This window comes from Sminthopsis crassicaudata, chromosome 3 (assembly GCF_048593235.1).
Source record: "Sminthopsis crassicaudata isolate SCR6 chromosome 3, ASM4859323v1, whole genome shotgun sequence".
Classification (NCBI taxonomy): domain Eukaryota; kingdom Metazoa; phylum Chordata; class Mammalia; order Dasyuromorphia; family Dasyuridae; genus Sminthopsis; species Sminthopsis crassicaudata.
The window spans coordinates 615,375,869-615,392,745 of NC_133619.1; the positions used below are offsets into that span (position 1 = coordinate 615,375,869).

The window sequence follows — 16,877 nt, forward strand, 5'->3', positions numbered from 1 at the left end:
TTCCCTGGGACAATTCTTCCAATGCTAGGCAACAGCTGTCACTCAGCTCTCCTTCTGAGAATTCTCTTCTCCATACTCAGTGCCATCTACTAGTTGTGTGACCTGAGGCAAAATCCCTTGACCTCAACTGTACAATGGGGGTTGTAATAGGAGGAATTAAGTGACATAACATTAGGAGAGTGCTTAGCAGAGTGCAAGGCACATAGTAGGTGTTTTATTGATGCTTATTCCCTTCCTTCTTTGGGTGAGCTGGTTTCCAGATCCTTCACCATCCTGGTAGTACTCTTCCAGATATTCTCTTGACATCTAGAAGTGAACATATCTTTCAAGTTACTGAGTATATCATTTAGAATTCTATTTTAAAACTTAAATTTCTTTTGACTACCAAGACACTCTGTTGACTCATATGCAACCCTCCTTGAATGTAAGCCCTCTTCATCAGTCATCATTGTGTCAAAAATTTATCCATCCATTTGCAAAGCCAAGAAGACTTTAATTTGAATCCTACTGCCAATACTTACTGGTTATGTGCCTAGACAGGCAAGTCTAAGCCTTGATTTCCTTGTCCATAAAATGGGACTTTTAATACCTGCAGTAAGTACCTAACTCACAGGGTTGTTGAGAAGCTTAAATGACAATGTCTAAAGTGAATTACAAAACTTAGAATGTGACATACATGTTAGTTATCAATACTGTCATGGTGAAGGTTAGTGTTATTATTTCTTATTTTTTTTATGAGGTTTGAGATAGAAATGGTCCTGGGACAACTTGCTAACCTCTTATGATTCTTTCATGTTTAATGTTCTATGGAGTTTTGTCCTCCTGGCTTTTGTTGTTCTATGAGGTTTGAAAATTATAAGTATTTGGAATGACCACATCTACTAAAAACAAATTTTTAAAGATAATGTATTTCACTGTAGGCAAAACTTTGGTTTGTGATGATGTACTACTGGCTCCAATACAATCTGCTGGTAGTTTCCCAAGGTACTTGGAGGCTTGTACTAGTGAACAGCTACCAGGGTGGTAGCTGTGTGAGTGAAAAGAAGAGATGCTGTGAAGGGAGAATGATGTTTTGATAACAAATTGGATATGTGGTGTAGGTGCAAATGAGGAATCAAGGATGAAATTAAGTTTATGAGGCTGGTGATCATAATAAAAGGCATGTTTGGAAGACGAGTAGATTTGAGGGAAAAGACAATGAATTCTGTTTTTATTGTCATCCAATCATTTCACTCAGTCATGTCACTCTTCATGACCTCATTTTCTTGATAAAGTTACTGGAGTCGGATTGCCATTTCCTTCTCCAGCTCATTGGGCAGATGAGGAAACTGAGGGAAACAGAGTTAAGTGACTTGTCCAGGATCACACAGCTAGTAAGAGTGAAGATTTGTACTCAAGAAGATGAGATTTCCTGACTCCAGGTTTGGCACTCTATGTGCTGTATCTTATTTTTGGACGTGTTCAATTTGAGTTAACTATGGGATGTCAAATTTAAAATATTCAATAGGTAGTTGTTGATGGGGGGACCAAAACTCAAGGGATTAGGGCTCTATATAGATCCTGGAGTCATCTGCACAGGTGACATCAGCATACATGGTGATGTTCCAGTAAATACTCAAACTTTCCAGTTCCTTAATTCACTCCATTGCTATAATCTATTTTTCTACTCCATGATAGATACAAATAGGAATGATCATATCCTTGATCCTAACATCTTAACATTTGCAAGTTTTCTATTCCACAGTTAAGAATTCTCAAATTCCTTTATATTTTCTTTCTATGCCTTGTTGCTTTTAAACCTGTTCTTCAGTCTCACCATGACCTCCAGTCTTTCCACCCTGCATACTTCCCCAGACACTCATTCTTGCTCAGATTATACTCCTTTTTTCCCATTCTAGACCTTTTGAGGAATCAGTTCAAACCCACATCATTCTCTATTCTCAATCCCCTGTTCCTTTGTCCTATTGCCAGTCATTCCTTGTCCAAATCCAATCCCAGATTACTTCCTCACCTACCTCCTTTATTTCTGTTACTATGTTGCAGAGTGAAGTCACAGAGCTATACTGAGTGGATAGATTTTATAAATATAAGTTGCCTAATTTCAATTAGACTCTTACTATCCTTCCCTATTCTCTATTGCATTTGACACAATGGAACAGATGGTCCATTTGATGGATGCTTCTTTCTTTAAGCCTATTAGGCTTAAAAAGAAAAAAGAAAAGACTATATTAGCTCTGGGCAAGTCACTTGACCCTAACTGCCTCAGCAAAAAATTAAAAAAAATTTTTTAAAAGACTATTTGCTTAGAGTTCCCTTTTCATCCTTTTGTGTTAACATCCCTCTGACATCCCTTACTCTCTTCTCCTTTACTTCAAGCTCCAATAAAGAAGTGCCCTTTTTCCATCCCTCTAGTGTAAGTACTCTTAATCCCATTCCTTCCAGCAGATTCCCCACAACTGATTTTTTTTTATCTAAAATCTTTTTGTACTCTGAGTACAAAGCATCTGAACACAATGTTTTAATAACAAAGCTGGCAGGTAGCCAGTAAATCAGGACATCCTTCCCTCAGTGATTAGTGACAAGTGAGTGATTTCTAGAGTTTTATTTTTATGGTAAAAAAAAAAAGGAAGAAGTATATTCATAAGATTTATTATATTATTCTGACATCAATGATTATTCCTAAGATTTATAAGAACAGGGGAGTATAACGAAAACAAGGTGGCAAGTTGGTTTGCAATATTAGGTTATTGGGCATGTTTGGGGATGTTTCTAGGGTAGAATAACCATTGGATTGAATATTTTATTGGGTTAAAGTGCATCCTATAATCTGCGATTTTTTTTGAGGACATCTCTCAGTGGTCTCTTAAGAGGTTGCTACTCTAGACCTGGGTAATTTATTGGAAAGAGGAACTTGTAGTAGCAGGGGCTGATGCTGCTAGAAAGAGACATCCATTCATCCATTGCCAAAATAAGGAACTTTACCTTTAAAAAAAACAAAACTTCATACTACTTAGTTTAATGCAGTGACGGTTTATTTCTACAAAGATATAGATATATATATTCTAAATTATTCACCAATAAGTAATAATTACTAATAAAATTTTATCAACATTATTATTTTTTTTACTACCAAGCTTCCCTTGAGCTCTCTACTCATCAGTTTTTCCCTTTCTATTGGTTCTTCTTTGACAAGACACTCTCAAGTCTTCTCTCTACTTAGAGAACTTATTAAATCTTAGCATATCTCCATCCTATGTCTCCCGTCTCCTTCTCAGTTAGACCCCCTGAAAAAGGGGTCATACCCAGCATCTCCATTTCCTCTTTTCTCACTTTCTTCTCAATCCTCTGGGGAATGCAACTGGAAATTCCCTCTATCAATCAGATCAACAAAAATTCCTCTGTAACTTAGTCTTAAAGAACTGCCCTAAGATGGGGAAGAGGCCCCATATTTTGAGGATTTTTGTCAGCTGGAGAGTTTCCAAAGGGAAGCCTCATGACAATTTTATGATGTAGGTGTTATTATTATCCCCAATGTACAGATGAGGAAAATGGGGCTAAAAAACATTAAGTGATTTGATCAGGATCACACAGAAAATAACTGGATTTGAATCCATGTTTTCTTAATTCTTGAGTCCAACTATCTACCCACTACACCAAGTACTAAAGGAGCTGGGAATGGTTAAGCTGGAGAAGGGAAATCTTATGGGGAGAACAGAAATCTTACTTAGCTGGGTTCAAGTACTGGAAGGGCTGTTACAAGGAAAAGGAACTAGATTTATTCTGTTTGACCCAAAAGACAAAACCAAGAGTAATTGCCAAGAAGCAAATTTGAAATTGATGCCAGGAAAAAACTTCCCAACTGTGCAAAAGTGGAATATGCTGCCTTCAAAGCTCAGCCTTCATGGAGAGGCTGGACGACCACTTGTTGGGTGTGGTATGCTGGGCATTCATTTTAGACATGGGTTGGACCAGGCTGGCCAATGAGGCCTCTGATTCAATGATTCTGTAATTCTACAAGAATAAAGGAGCTGAAGGGGCAGCCAGGTGGTTCAGTAGATAGAGCACCAGCCCTGAAGTCAGGAGGACCTGAGTTCAAATGTGGTTTCAGACACTTAACACTTCCTAGCTGTGTGACCCTGGGCAAGTCACTTAGTCACTTAACCCCAATTGCTTTAGCCAAAAAACAAAACCCCCCCCCAAAAAAAAAGGAGCTGAAGAGCCCAACACCTAGGGAGTCCATTGTACTTAAAGATCATCCACATGAATCTTAAGATTGACAAAGATGAAGGCAAGAGTACATAAGGCATTGAAAAAAGGACAGTAATTGGGATTCTACTAGAAAGCAGCAATGAGAATTTGGATATAAACGGATGGAGTGCAATTCAAAAGAGGAGATATTGCTGAGCAGCAATTAAAAAGGGATGGTCAGGAAGTGACACGGCATATGCCTGCTCCTTCTAACCCAAGGATGTTGGAGTCTATAAGAAGATAATCAAATTGCACTGGAGAGACTAACCCCAGGAGGCAGTATTGTCAGGAGGAAGTTTCTGAAAGTGTCCAGAGACGAAAGGAATTGGAGAAGAAAAGATCAGGATGAAGGAGAAGGCCTTCCCACTAAAGTTGGAGATAGAGAAGGAAAGAAAGAAAAGACAAGAAGGCAGACTAGAAAGAGCATTGGCTCTGAAGTCCAACAGCCTGGGTTCACATTCCCCCCCACAGATCCTTACTAGCAGGTTCACCTCAGCTAAGTTATTGCATCTCCCTGGGTCTCATTTTCATCACATGTGAAGTGGGAAGGGGGATGGCTAAACTGGACAGAGATAAGAATATAGGGAGAGCAAGCAGGAAAGTGGGGTTTTTAACCTCACAGGAGGCAGGTCAGAAGGCCAGAGTTTTCGGGGTCTGGAAGAAGTAAGTGGAAATGACTGCAGATGGCATCATACAGGTAGGGTTGGATTCTGTGGTGGGGAGGGATACAAGGGCCTATAGTGATGACAGTTCACAGGGGGCTCAGGTGCTAATGAAATCCACATCATTTTCATTCTGTTTTGTTTTTCTTTCCAAAGGAATACCTCCAATGCTCACTTTCCTCAACGGATAGGAACAAGGTATTGGAGGGCTTCTAGGGTCAGAGGATAGTTCTTGATCGAGGATACTGAAATGTAGGGATTTATTTTAGGTTGGATGGCTGGATTATGGGATGTTAGATAGAAATATGGTCTGGTGTCTTGGGAGAGCCAATGGCTACATTAAGCTAAGTGGCTTAAGTTGTACTGGGTCTCCAATTAGTTGCCATAAGAAGCTCCAAAAACGTGTTTCAACTTTTCCAGGGACTTGGGCATGGACTCAAGAAGACCAGAGGTGGAGGTGCAGGTCTCAAGTCTGGTGTGGGAAGCCCTGGTCCCAATGGTGAGGAGCAGGTGAGTTGATGACAGGGGGGATAATCTGGGTGGACGTCTGGATGATGATAAGTTGAGTAGAAGTCTGCTGTAGTGGCCAGGGCCATATGTTAGACTAAGTGGCCTAGGGTACATATACTCAGTCTCCAATTAACTGGGCTGGACCCTAGAGAAGGACTTTTTTAAAAATTAATTTTATAATTATATATATTTTTGACAGTACATATGCCTGGGTAATTTTTTTTTACAACTTTATCCCTTGTATTCATTTTTCCAAATTATCCCCTCCCTCCCTCTACTCCCTTTCCTAGATGACAGGCAATCCCATACATATTAAAGTGTTCCAGTATATCCTAGATACAATATCTGTGTGTAAATCCAATTTTCTTATTGCACGGTAAGAATTGGATTCCGAAGGTATAAGTAACCTGGATAGAAAGACAGTAGTGCTAATAGTTTACATTCAATTCCCAGTGTTCCTTCTCTGGGTGTAGTTGTTTCTATCCATCATTGGTCAACTGGCACTGAATTAGATCCTCTTTATGTTGAAGATATCCACTTCAATCATAATATATCTTCATACAGTATTATTGTTGAAGTGTATAGTGATCTCCTGGTTCTGCTCATTTCACTAGAGAAGGACTTCTAAAACTAGTTGGATTAATTTCTTTAGGGACTAGGTCATGGATTCAAGAAGAGCAGAAATGGAAATTCAAGCGTCAAGTCTGGTGTGGAGAGTTCTGGGGAAGAGCAGGTCAGTGGTGGCAGGCAGTTGGTCTGGATGGGTAGTGGAAGGGGGGAAGCTAAGTAGAAGCATGGGCCATTCTTCAGGACCAGACAGCAATTATACTGAGGTGTGTGGGCTGGGACACACATTCAGTCTCCAATCAACTGGACCGGGCTCTAGGGTAGGAGCTCTACAAATAAATTAATTGACTTCTCCAGGTTCTAGTCCATGGATGCAAGAAGACTAGAGGTGGAGGTTCTGGTGTCAAGAATGGTATGGAGAGTATTGGGGAAGAGCAGGTCAGTAGTGACAGGTAGAAGGTGAAATGGTCTGGGAGGGTGGTGGGAAGGGAAAGGCTTAGCAGAAGATAGTCTGCTGTTCAGGACCAGCCAATGGCTATATCGGGTTAAGTAGGGTAGGCTACATCAACTGGTTTGGGTCCTAAGGTGGGATTTCCAAAGATAGCTTAACTTCCCCAGGAACTGGGCTCTAGATACAAGAAGACCAAGTGTTGGGGAATAAGTCTGAGTTTTGATATAGAGACTGGTCCCAGTAGGAAAGACCAGGTAGACAGTGACAGGTGGTGTTCAGATGGCTTGAAGTGAGTGGTGGGACGTTAAGTCAAAGCACGGTCTGGTGTTCAAAGTCAGCCAATGGTTAAACTGGGCTAAGGGAGCTCGGGCACATCCATTCAACTCTGTCTCCAATCACCTGGCTGGGCCCAACGGTAGGACCTCCAAAGATGTTTGGATTAACTTCCCCAGGGATTGGGGCATAGGTTCAAGAAGACCAAAGGTGGCGGTCCGGCTGTCAAGTCTACTGTGGAGAAATCTGTTCCTGGTGGGGAAGAGCAGGTGCGTTGGTGAGAAGTTGGTAGTGAGAAAGTTTGGGTGGATGGTGGGAGGTTTAGTGAGAGCACAGCCGGTCTGGGAACCGCCAATAGTTACACTGAGCTAAGTGGGCAGGGGGGGGGCCCGCTCTCAGTCTCCAGTCAACTGAGCTGGGTCCTAAGATGGGAACCCCCCAAGATGTACAGATTTAACATCTTCAGGGGCTGTCTGGATCTAAGAAGAACAAAAATGGAGGTCCAGCTGTCAAGCCTGGTGCAGAGTGTGCCAATCCCAGTGGGGAGGAGCAGGTGAGTTGGAGACAGGTAGATGAAGTAGCGACCTGAGTGGCTTGCTGCAGGGTGGGCGGTTGTTCTGGACAGTCGCAGGCTAGGCGGGCTAGACTGTCCACACTCAGTCTCTAATCAACAAGTTGAGGCTCTAGGGTAGGATCTCTAAAGATGATTAATTTCCCAGGGATCCAAGAAGATCAGAAGCGGAGGCGCAAGTGCCAAGAATGGTATGGAGAACGCTGGTCCCAGTGGGGAGGAGCAGGTGAGTGGGGGACCAGTAACTGGGGGGATGATCTGAGTGGAAATTTAGCAGAAGCATGCTCTGGTGTCCAGGGCCAGCCAATGGCTATATTGGGTTTAAGGGGGCCGAGGTGCACATCTTCAGTCTCCAATCAGCTGGTTTGGGTCCTAGGTGTGATGTCTAAAGGTGTATAAATTAACTTCCCCAGGGACTGAGGCCTGGATACAAGAAGAGCAGGAGTTCAGCTGCTAAATCTGCTTCAGAGAAAAGCGGTCCCAGTGGGGAAGAGCAGGTGAGTGATGTCCCATCACACGTCAGATGGTCTGTGTTGTTGGTGGGAGGTGACAGAGGGTCTGCTCCCCAGGGCCAGCCAGGGGCTATGGTGGGTGAAGGGGGCTACGTTATACATGTTCAATCAATGAGTGGAGCTTTAGGGTGGGACTTCTAAAGATGCATGGATTAACTTCTGCAGGGACTGGGGTACAAGAAGACCAGAAATGGAGGTTCAGCTGTCAAGTCTGGCACAGAGAGCTCTGGTCCCAGTGTTGAGGAGCAGGTGAGCAGCGGCAGGTGGATGGTGAAGCTGGTATGGGCGGTGTGAAAGTTGGGAGGAACCGTGTTCATGGGTCTAGGGCCATCTCATACTCACAGAGTAGGCTTTGCCAGCTGGTTCACACAGACTCAGCCACCACATGACCCGGCTGGGCATTCAACTTCTTCAGGCCCATGCTCTGGAAGACCAAGTGAGAACTTCATTGAGATCTGATAAGGAGAGTTTATTCCCAGTGGGGAGGAGCAGTCTGTGGCAGCAGGCAGAATGAGATATCCTGAGTGGATGACTGGGTGGTTTAATAGAATGTGGGGGTGGATTCACCTTGGGATTCAAGGAGACCAGGGCCTTGACCTTTCATGAACTATCAGAGCCCCAGCAGGACAGGAGTAGGGATGGACAGTGAGTGGGGCCCAGATAGGGATCCCTGACTTTCTTATTAATAGTTAGAGTCACCGGACCAGGCCTTTCTGGATCAGCAGACCGAAGAAAAAGCGGAACTGATGGAGAGGGAACTGGTAGGCTCAGACCACATGGGGCAACCAGGAACACCAAACTCCCAGGATAGCCAAGTCCCTCAGAACATCTGGATACCCCCCTTGAAAGTCGAGGAAGACTCTGAGCAACTTGAGGACAACACCCCAGACCAAAGCATCCACCTGAGATCTGAGGATGATGAGGGGTCCTCCCTGCTGCCCACACCACTGCCTATGGAGAGAGCTTCGTCAAACAGCTCCTACACCCAGCGCAGCCCAACGCCCATACAGCCTGAGGTGGGGTGAGTGAGTCTCCAACCATCTGTTTTACCAACTCTCTGTCTAGCCACCAACATCACTCAAGGGGCCGGGGCCTGCAGAGGAGCTGGCCATCCAGACTGGCTCAGAAAGACCTGGGTGTCTCTGAAAGGGGATTAAAAGTTCCCATTTCAATAGCAGTCCCCATTAAGATTTCAAAACATTCTATTGCTACTTTTTGTTTTTAGATTAACTTCATTCCCCAATGGATCCCTCCCTCTCTTGCTTCCCAGGAACCTTATAATAAATACAAAAACAAAGCAGAAAAAAATGCAGTTCAGCAAAAATACATCAACCAAGTACTATAGTGCATGCGTTGTTCCTCATCCATAGTCCCCCATTTCTGCAAAGATGAGGGAGTGGTGCATTTTCATTTCTAAAATCTCCTATGTATAGAGAATTTTCCTTACATAAGATAAGGACTAACCAGAAAGAAAAAGAGGAGAAGCGAGGAAGTAACACCCTCAGGATAACACAGCGAGTAAATGAGGAAACCAGGATGCCCACCTGGGATTTCCTGAATACGGTTCTCTGGTCCACCATACCATCTAATAAGAGGTCATCAGGAAGCAAGCTAGGGAAGATGATGAAGGAAAGGGATAATCATAGATCTTAGAGCTGGAAGGGACCTCAGATAACCACAGCCTGAAATCCAAATTCTTATGGGGTAGACAAAAAAGCACTAGAATCATAGTCAGAGGCCTCAGTTTTGAATTCAAATTCTGATGGTTCGTCAGTAAGCATCATATGTAATGGGGATAAACTGGAACCTTTCCCAGTAAGATCAGGAGTGAAATAAGGTTGCTCACTATCACCATTACTATTCAATATTGTATTAGAAATGATAGCCTTGGCAATAAGTCATGAAAAACAGATTAAAGGAATTAGAGTAGGTAATGAGGAAACTAAATTATCACTCTTTGCAGATGATATTATGGTATAGTTAGAGAACCCCAGAGATTCTACTAAAAAGCTATTAGAATTCTGATGGTTCATAGCTGTGTCCCCTGAAATCAAATCCCTGGATGTCTCTGGGTTTTCCTCATCTCTTCCTGTGAACTTGGAGGAGTTATCAGAGAAGCAATATAAGAAAGCACCTCCCCCTTCTTTGCACAATTAGGATCTGTAGAAGCAGAGCATAGAATATAATAGTATTTTTTTCAATTTCAATTGCTGAAACTTGTTTTTCCCCTTCTGTTTTAATTCTTTGTTATAAGAGTTAGCTTTCTGGGAGATGACACGTGGTGGGGGGGGATTGTATTGGGAAATGTATATGATAATAAAAACAATCACAATAAAATTTATTTTTTAACTAAGCAAAATTAACTATAAAAATTCAGAAGGGTTGAGCTAGACCAACGCTTCTTAAACTTTTCTCTTTTCAACCCCAGTTATATAGATATATAAAATAGGTATACAAATCAAACACTTACTGACAATAAATCATAATTTTGCAACTTTCATATTCAGTGACGAGATCCTATATGGACTTCAAACTATAGTTTGAGAAGCTGGGGGCTAGTTTCTTCTGGCTCTAAACATGGTGATGTTAATCTCACCTACCATATCCCTGACAAGTGTCCGATTATAACCACCAGCTTATTGCCCACCACCAAGGCACTTTTGACTTTGCAATCTCCTTCTCCTCCTGTGCTTAGAAAAGACCAGGCTGACATTGTGTCTTTGAACCCCTCCTTGCTTAGGGAAGAGGCTTCTAAGGCCCAGCTGGTACAAAGCCCAGCAGTACCTCCTATTCATCGTCCAGGTAAAATAGTCCCAACAGAGAAGGAGGACAGGGAGGAAGAGACTGATGAAGACTGGAAGGTAAAGAGGGGACCCTGAGGTGAAAGGTTGGGGGGGATCTAGAGGCCTCAGGGAAGAGTTTGGGATGAGAGCTGGCAGGTGGGCACCAGCCTTTTTACATTCATGTACCTTAGGTCTCTTACACCCAAGGAACAGTCAGGGGGGATTCACTTAGTTATAGGTTTAATGAAGACCCTAGAGAAGGCAGAACCAATTTCCAGATTTTCCAAATTGCCATATTTCCCTCCAAATGCTTCTGCCAGATTAGTGTTGAGGAAAGACCTGGGTATGGAGTCAGGAGGTGTGAGGTCTGGGCAGAATCCCAGCTCTGATATTTACCATTTGGGTGGGCTTGAACAGGTGTTTGGAGCCCTCTGGATTCTAAGGGCCCTCCCAGCTCTGACATCCTGTGTTCTAAGGGGCTTTTTAGTCCTGCTTATTGTATTCCAAAGTCCTTTTTAGCTCCAATTTATGTTATAAGAGTTCTCCCAGCTCTGACACTTTATGTTCTGAGGACTCTTCTAATTTTGACTTTCAGTCTTCTAAGGGCCCTCACAGCTTTGCATTCTCTGTTTTAAGGGCCCTTCCAGCTCTGACATCCTGGGTTCTAAGGGCCCTCCCAGCTTTGACATTCCATGTTCTAAGGGCCCTTCCAGATCTGAAATTCTATGTTCTAAGGACTCTCCCAGCCCTGATGTTAAGTTCTAAGTACTCTCTTAGCCTGACATCCTGTGTTCTAAGGGATTTTTAGTCCTGAATATTGTGTTCCAAAGTCCCTTCTAGCTTCACTTTATGTTCTAAAGGTTCTCCTAGCTCTGACATCCAGGGTTGTTCTGACATTCTTTGTTCTAAGGACTCTCCCAGCTCTGACATTCTGGGTTCTAAGGCTCCTCCAAATTCTGACATTCTCTGTTATAAGGGCCTGGCCAGTTTTGACATACTCATCCAATAGTTCCCTAAACTAATGAAAATCATGAGTCTTGTTCCTATCCAAGGACCACAGAAGGCAAGTATGACTTGCCCAATGTTGCAAGATTAATGAATAAAGAGAATTTCAGCCCAGGACTTCTGGATCCACTTGACCTACTGGATAAACCAGCTTAATCCTTGGTCTGGGGAGTAATGCCAGGGAAAATGAGGATAACTGAGAAGGGGAAAGGACAGGAGGAAAGACTGATTTTGAGAGGAAAGAGGGGTTAAGGAACTCAAGGAAGATGGGAATTGCCTCAACTAGAAAGCAGTGCTCTTCTAATCTTTGGAGGTTAGTAAGTTCTTGGAGAAGAGGGAGCCAGCTTTCATGAAATATCTTCTTGTAGGAAGAAGAAGAATCCTTTTTAACTTGGCAGCTGCAGGCCTGGGGCAGCACATCCTGGAGGTCAGCTGTGTCCTTGAACCTAGCACCCAGCCCCACCCAGGCCTCGAACTCCACAGTAGTTCCAAGCAACCCAGAAAAGAATTGGAAGAAGGCAGAGCTGCATCGGAATTTGGACAGGCCCAATAGCAAGACTCGGTAGGAAGCCCTAGCTTGAGGCATCCTGTGTCTGCTCGACTTCGGGCTCTCCTGCCTTGGCTCAGCCCCTAGTCCATGTTAAGGCTGCTTGCCTTTGGAATGATGATGGGAACTGGGGAGGGAGGGCAGAGCAGACAGGACACACAGGTCGGGGACACCCCGAGCATCCTGAGTGTGAGGGGCAGGAGTCTCACCCCTGTCTGATTCTAGCAATCTGTTCCTCTCTTTCCCATGCTCCTCCCCCTTCTCTTACCTTGATCCCTTGAGCTTCTCCTTTCCTAAATGATGTGCATCTTTTTTTCATTCCTTATCCTTTTTTTTGGCAATGCTCTCTATTTCCTCTCTCCTTCCTTACTCATGTGTGTCTCCCCGTTCTTTTATCTTTCTCTCTCTCGACTTTCCTCTGGCAGTTCTTGACTTATTTCCAAGGTCTGTGTTTCAATCTTTGTCTCTCTTTGTCTATCTCTTCTCTATCATTCTTCTTTTGTCTCTTCCTCCTTGTTTCCATCTCACTTTGTCTCTTGTCTTCCTCTTTCTTTCTCTCCCTCCTTCTTTCCATTTCTCTGTTCTCCTCTTTTTCTTTCTCTCCAATTCCTTCCTCTTTTTTTTCTCCTCTCTCCTTTTCTGTCCTTCAGTCTTTTCTTTCTCTTCTCTTCTATTTTTCTTTCCTCTTCTTAAAAAAAATAAATCCCTCCCCAGGGGCAGCTAGGTGGTACAGTGGATAGAGCACTGAAGTTAGGAGGACCTGAGTTCAAATCTTGCTTCAGACACTTAACACTTCCTAGCTGTGTGACCCTGGCCAAGTTACTCAATTCCAATTGCCTCAGAAAAACAAAAACAAAACAAACAAAAAAAATCCCTCCCCTTCTTTGTCTCTGGCTTTCTCCCCCCTCTTCAACTTCTCCCCCTCTTTCGCTCTCTCCTCTACCTCTGTCTTTCCATCTTCTCTTCTTTATCATTCTTCTCTCTCAATCTACCTCAGATCACTCAGGAGTTCTTGGTACTCTCATTAGTTCAATGACCTTAGCTTGATTGGATGGGCAAAGTTTCTGACTGGACAGGAGTCTGGACTTCTTCCTTTTTTCCTTTTCACGTGACCTCCTTCCTCTTGACTTTCCCTCTCCCCAGATCTGTGGCCGCCTCCACAATAAGAAGGATGGAGGCTGCGGCTCGGCCTGTCGCCTCCCACATTTACAGAAAGGATAGTGACTCCACTCCTGTTGCTCCCAATTTCAAGGAGTGGAAGGAAGAGATTCTCACTCCGAAGCAAGAGGAAGGTGAGGGATTTAGGACAGAGTTGGGCTTTGGGTGGGGAAGGGGGAGAGGGGAAGGAGGAAGCAGTGTGATCCAGAAGAAAGAGGATTTGATTTAAAGTCAAACCTGGACCTGAGCTCTGGCTTTGTTTACTTGTAATCTGTTGCTACTTTTGAAGGTAGGGTTTTATGTAGGCTACTAAGAGCTGTCTCTTGCTCCCAAGATGTCTTTATTCTCTTAATGCAAAAGTAGCATAAATCAGTAGCAGTAGCAGAGACCCTGATCCCTGAATTCAAGGGTTTGTCCCTTGGCAAAAATTCCCCCATAGGCTGGGAAAGACTTGGTATCACTGCCTAGTGCCAAGTAGTACCAAAGTCTTCCTTCCATCTCCATTCAGATTTTGATTCAGATCTTCCACTTTTGGGATCATTATCTGGGATTATCTGTCCATCAGGACTTGATGATTAAGGTCCTCTTGGGATCTCCTATGTTTTCTTTGCCAAGGATTCTGAAAAAATCTTTTATAAGAGATAAAGGGTTATAATGTATCACCTTTTGGGGGCCATATGTAATTCTCTGGAGCTATTTTGTAACCTGGCAAACCGTTTAGTCTTTCTCTTGCTTGCCATGTGGTTGGTCTACCAGCTTGTATGTTCCTGGGACAATAAGGATTGATATTGAGATTTGATGCCTTAGAGGAGTTCTCCATATGTTGAAGCACTTTACTATTGTTTGTTCATTCTGAAATCTTACGAACAAAGGCTATAGCTAGAGTGTAGCTTTCCTGCAGTTGGTCTAGGGACAAAGTAAATCAGTGGAAAGTTGCAGAAGGACAAATTTAGGCCCAATACCAGGAAAAATTTCCTGAATGTTATAACTTTTGATGCTCCAAAGGAGGGAGTAAGCTCTTTCTCCATGATGGTGTTCAAGATGAGGTTGGATGATGGTTTGTTCTTTTCACTCTGAATAGGCTGTGATGGCTGCGAAAGTCTCTTCTAGCTCACAGATTCTGAGATGGGATGAGCTACAAGAACAACAGCTCCACTTTATTATCCCCTCCCCGTCTGCCTGGGCTGCACTCTCCCATAACAGCAAACAGCAGGGATCCTAATGCTGCTGCTTCCCTGTAGTTGCTCCTTAAACTCTGTGTTCCCATAAAGCTGGCTCAGGAGTTTTCCAGGGGTTCTCAAACTATGGCCTGCGGGCCAGAAGCCGCCCCCTGAGGACGTTTATGTAGCCTACCGGATTATGGCAAATGGGCTGAGGGGCAGAGATAGAGTTGAGTTTTTGTTTTTACTATAGTCCGGCCTTCCCACAATCTGAGGGACAGTGAACTGGCCCCCTATTTTAAAAGTTTGAGGACCACTGGTTTTTTCCAATAGGATGAGTGGCTCTGCTGTGAAATGACATGGCCCACAGCAAAGGAAAGGGGATTCCTCTCCCAAGGGGTGAAGAACAATTCCCTCCCATAAGCTGGACTCTTCTGCCATAGAAAGCTCTCTTCTTGATTCCTGGAGCTCACACTTTTCAGGGTATCTCCCTAGGGATTATCTATGTCCTGCTTTTAAAGGCCATACAGGGGTATGGCTGATCCTCGAGCTAGTCTGTGACTGTCACATTCAATGGAATCCTTCACTCCTCTGAAAGGACTAACAAGGTATACGCACTTTTTTACATTTCAAGGAAACACTTTGTTTCCCTTGTCATCTGCCCCTTGCAGCGTCTTAATTTTGTCAATATTTCATTACTCTGTCAATCAATTAACATTAAGTGCCTAACTATGTGCTAAGCACTGGGTATTAAAAAAAGAAGCAACCCCCCCCAAAAAAATATTCCTGACCTCAAGGAGCTTATAATATAATGAGCTTATAATCAAATAGTGTAGAAAAAGCTATGCACAAGATAAATAAGAAATAATTAACAAAAGGAAAGTACTGGAATTAAAAGATTTTGAGAAAGACTTCTGATAAAAGATGGGGTTTTATTTGGGACTTAAAAGAAGCCAGGGAGTTCAATATTAGAGTACTGTTATTTGCCCTTTAAGGTTCTGTATTTTCATCAAATGGGCTGGAAGATAATTCAGTTGTCTAGAGCTTCCTTGATCAACTTTACTCCTCCTAAAATCCTGCCCCTCCTAAAAAAAAACAACCCAACCCCCCCCAAAAACAAACAAACCAACAAATAAACCCACATAGGATTTCATCTAAATTTCCTGGCTTTGGAGTTAGAGACCCTGGATTTGAATCTCTGTATAGTCTTGCTTTGGTAACTTTGGTAACTTTGGAGTGAGTCATTTTCCGTCTCTAGGGCTACCCTTCATCTATGAAATGAGACAATTTAGATGATCTCTAAGATTCCCTCCAGCTCTGAATCTCTAATCCCATGATTTCAGGTCACTGATTCTCTGGGTCTCTGTTTTTCCATTTGTAAAATAAGGGAAATAAAAGTTGCAATACATACCTTGGAAGACTGTTATGAGGAAAAGTGTTTTAAAAAGTGTTACAGAAATATATTTTTATGATTCTAATCCTAATAAATAATCCTTTCTATACCAAACCACTATTCTTACTTTCTACTTTTTGCCCCTTCCTCATGGTCACAAATTGGCAAGAGGAAAAAAAAAAAGATCTAAATACTGAAAGACATCAGGAACATCTTCTTATCATATATCAAAATATGTAGCACCCCCTTATGTGGACTTCCCTCCAAAATTTCCACATTTGCAGTATCTGTGGAGCAGCATCTGTTCAAAAGCATAGCTCATGAGCCCCCACTGATGTGTTTTCATTTGCTAGCCCAACCAGAGTACATATTAATTCAAAGTAAAAGATATGTAATTTAATAATAATAAAATTTAATAATTTAATAATACAACTGTAAAGAAAAATTGCCCCACATCATATACATACACATACAGGAATGAATTCTCTTCTTTTGATCACTTGACCATCAATGAAGGGGAGGGCATATGGAAGGCTGAGGGACATGCAGGAAGGAGCATGTGTAAGGATTATGTTTGGCCAGGGAACATATGTGAAGGGAAACACAGACAGCAGAAGGAATTCACCTTTCTGTTGCTATGGAGCTGCCAGTGACCCGTTAGTGATGTAAGTGTGCTCTTCTCTATGGGTTACCTCCTTTCTCCTCTGGACATCTATTTTGAGCTGTTATTCTCTAATGCCATCTGCTGGTCTTTAGTTGCAAAGAATCACCTTTGAGGAGTATCCACCAGCTTTTTATAAAGCATATATATTTATAAAAGCATGGGCTATTATAAAGCTCAGTTTTCAGTTTAGTTCTCTTAGGATGCAGACCCCAGACATAACTATAGAGAATCACTGTGCTTTTTAAGCAAATCGCTTTATATCTTTTTCTCCTGCTGCCTTCTTTCAGGCCGTTTTCAGTCTAAACTTTTGACTTGAGTAGAAAGTTCTTTTTCACTTCCATAATGCTAATTATGATCCATGTATATCCTAGAA

The 16,877-nt window shown here is 42.8% G+C and overlaps 1 protein-coding gene across 9 annotated transcripts in view; it reads left to right on the top strand.

The window, feature by feature from the left end:
* The window catches only part of SPATA21 (spermatogenesis associated 21), a 32,434-nt gene that overhangs the window by 4,892 nt on the left and 10,665 nt on the right, over positions 1–16,877 (top strand). For 8 of the 9 annotated variants that reach the window (XR_012488568.1, XR_012488569.1, XM_074306131.1 and 5 more), the window contains 13 exons: positions 5,067–5,108; positions 5,331–5,420; positions 6,073–6,153; positions 6,345–6,425; positions 6,891–6,980; positions 7,178–7,264; positions 7,431–7,508; positions 7,696–7,779; positions 7,960–8,043; positions 8,484–8,815; positions 10,535–10,655; positions 11,951–12,144; positions 13,273–13,421. Coding sequence is in view for 7 of the 9 variants with exons in the window: in XM_074306131.1 (XP_074162232.1) it covers positions 5,067–5,108; positions 5,331–5,420; positions 6,073–6,153; positions 6,345–6,425; positions 6,891–6,980; positions 7,178–7,264; positions 7,431–7,508; positions 7,696–7,779; positions 7,960–8,043; positions 8,484–8,815; positions 10,535–10,655; positions 11,951–12,144; positions 13,273–13,421 (1,513 nt within the window). In the remaining 2 variants the exon portion in view is untranslated. The remainder of the gene's footprint in view (positions 1–5,066; positions 5,109–5,330; positions 5,421–6,072; positions 6,154–6,344; positions 6,426–6,890; positions 6,981–7,177; positions 7,265–7,430; positions 7,509–7,695; positions 7,780–7,959; positions 8,044–8,483; positions 8,816–10,534; positions 10,656–11,950; positions 12,145–13,272; positions 13,422–16,877) is intronic. The other variant, XM_074306128.1, reaches the window with a different exon arrangement.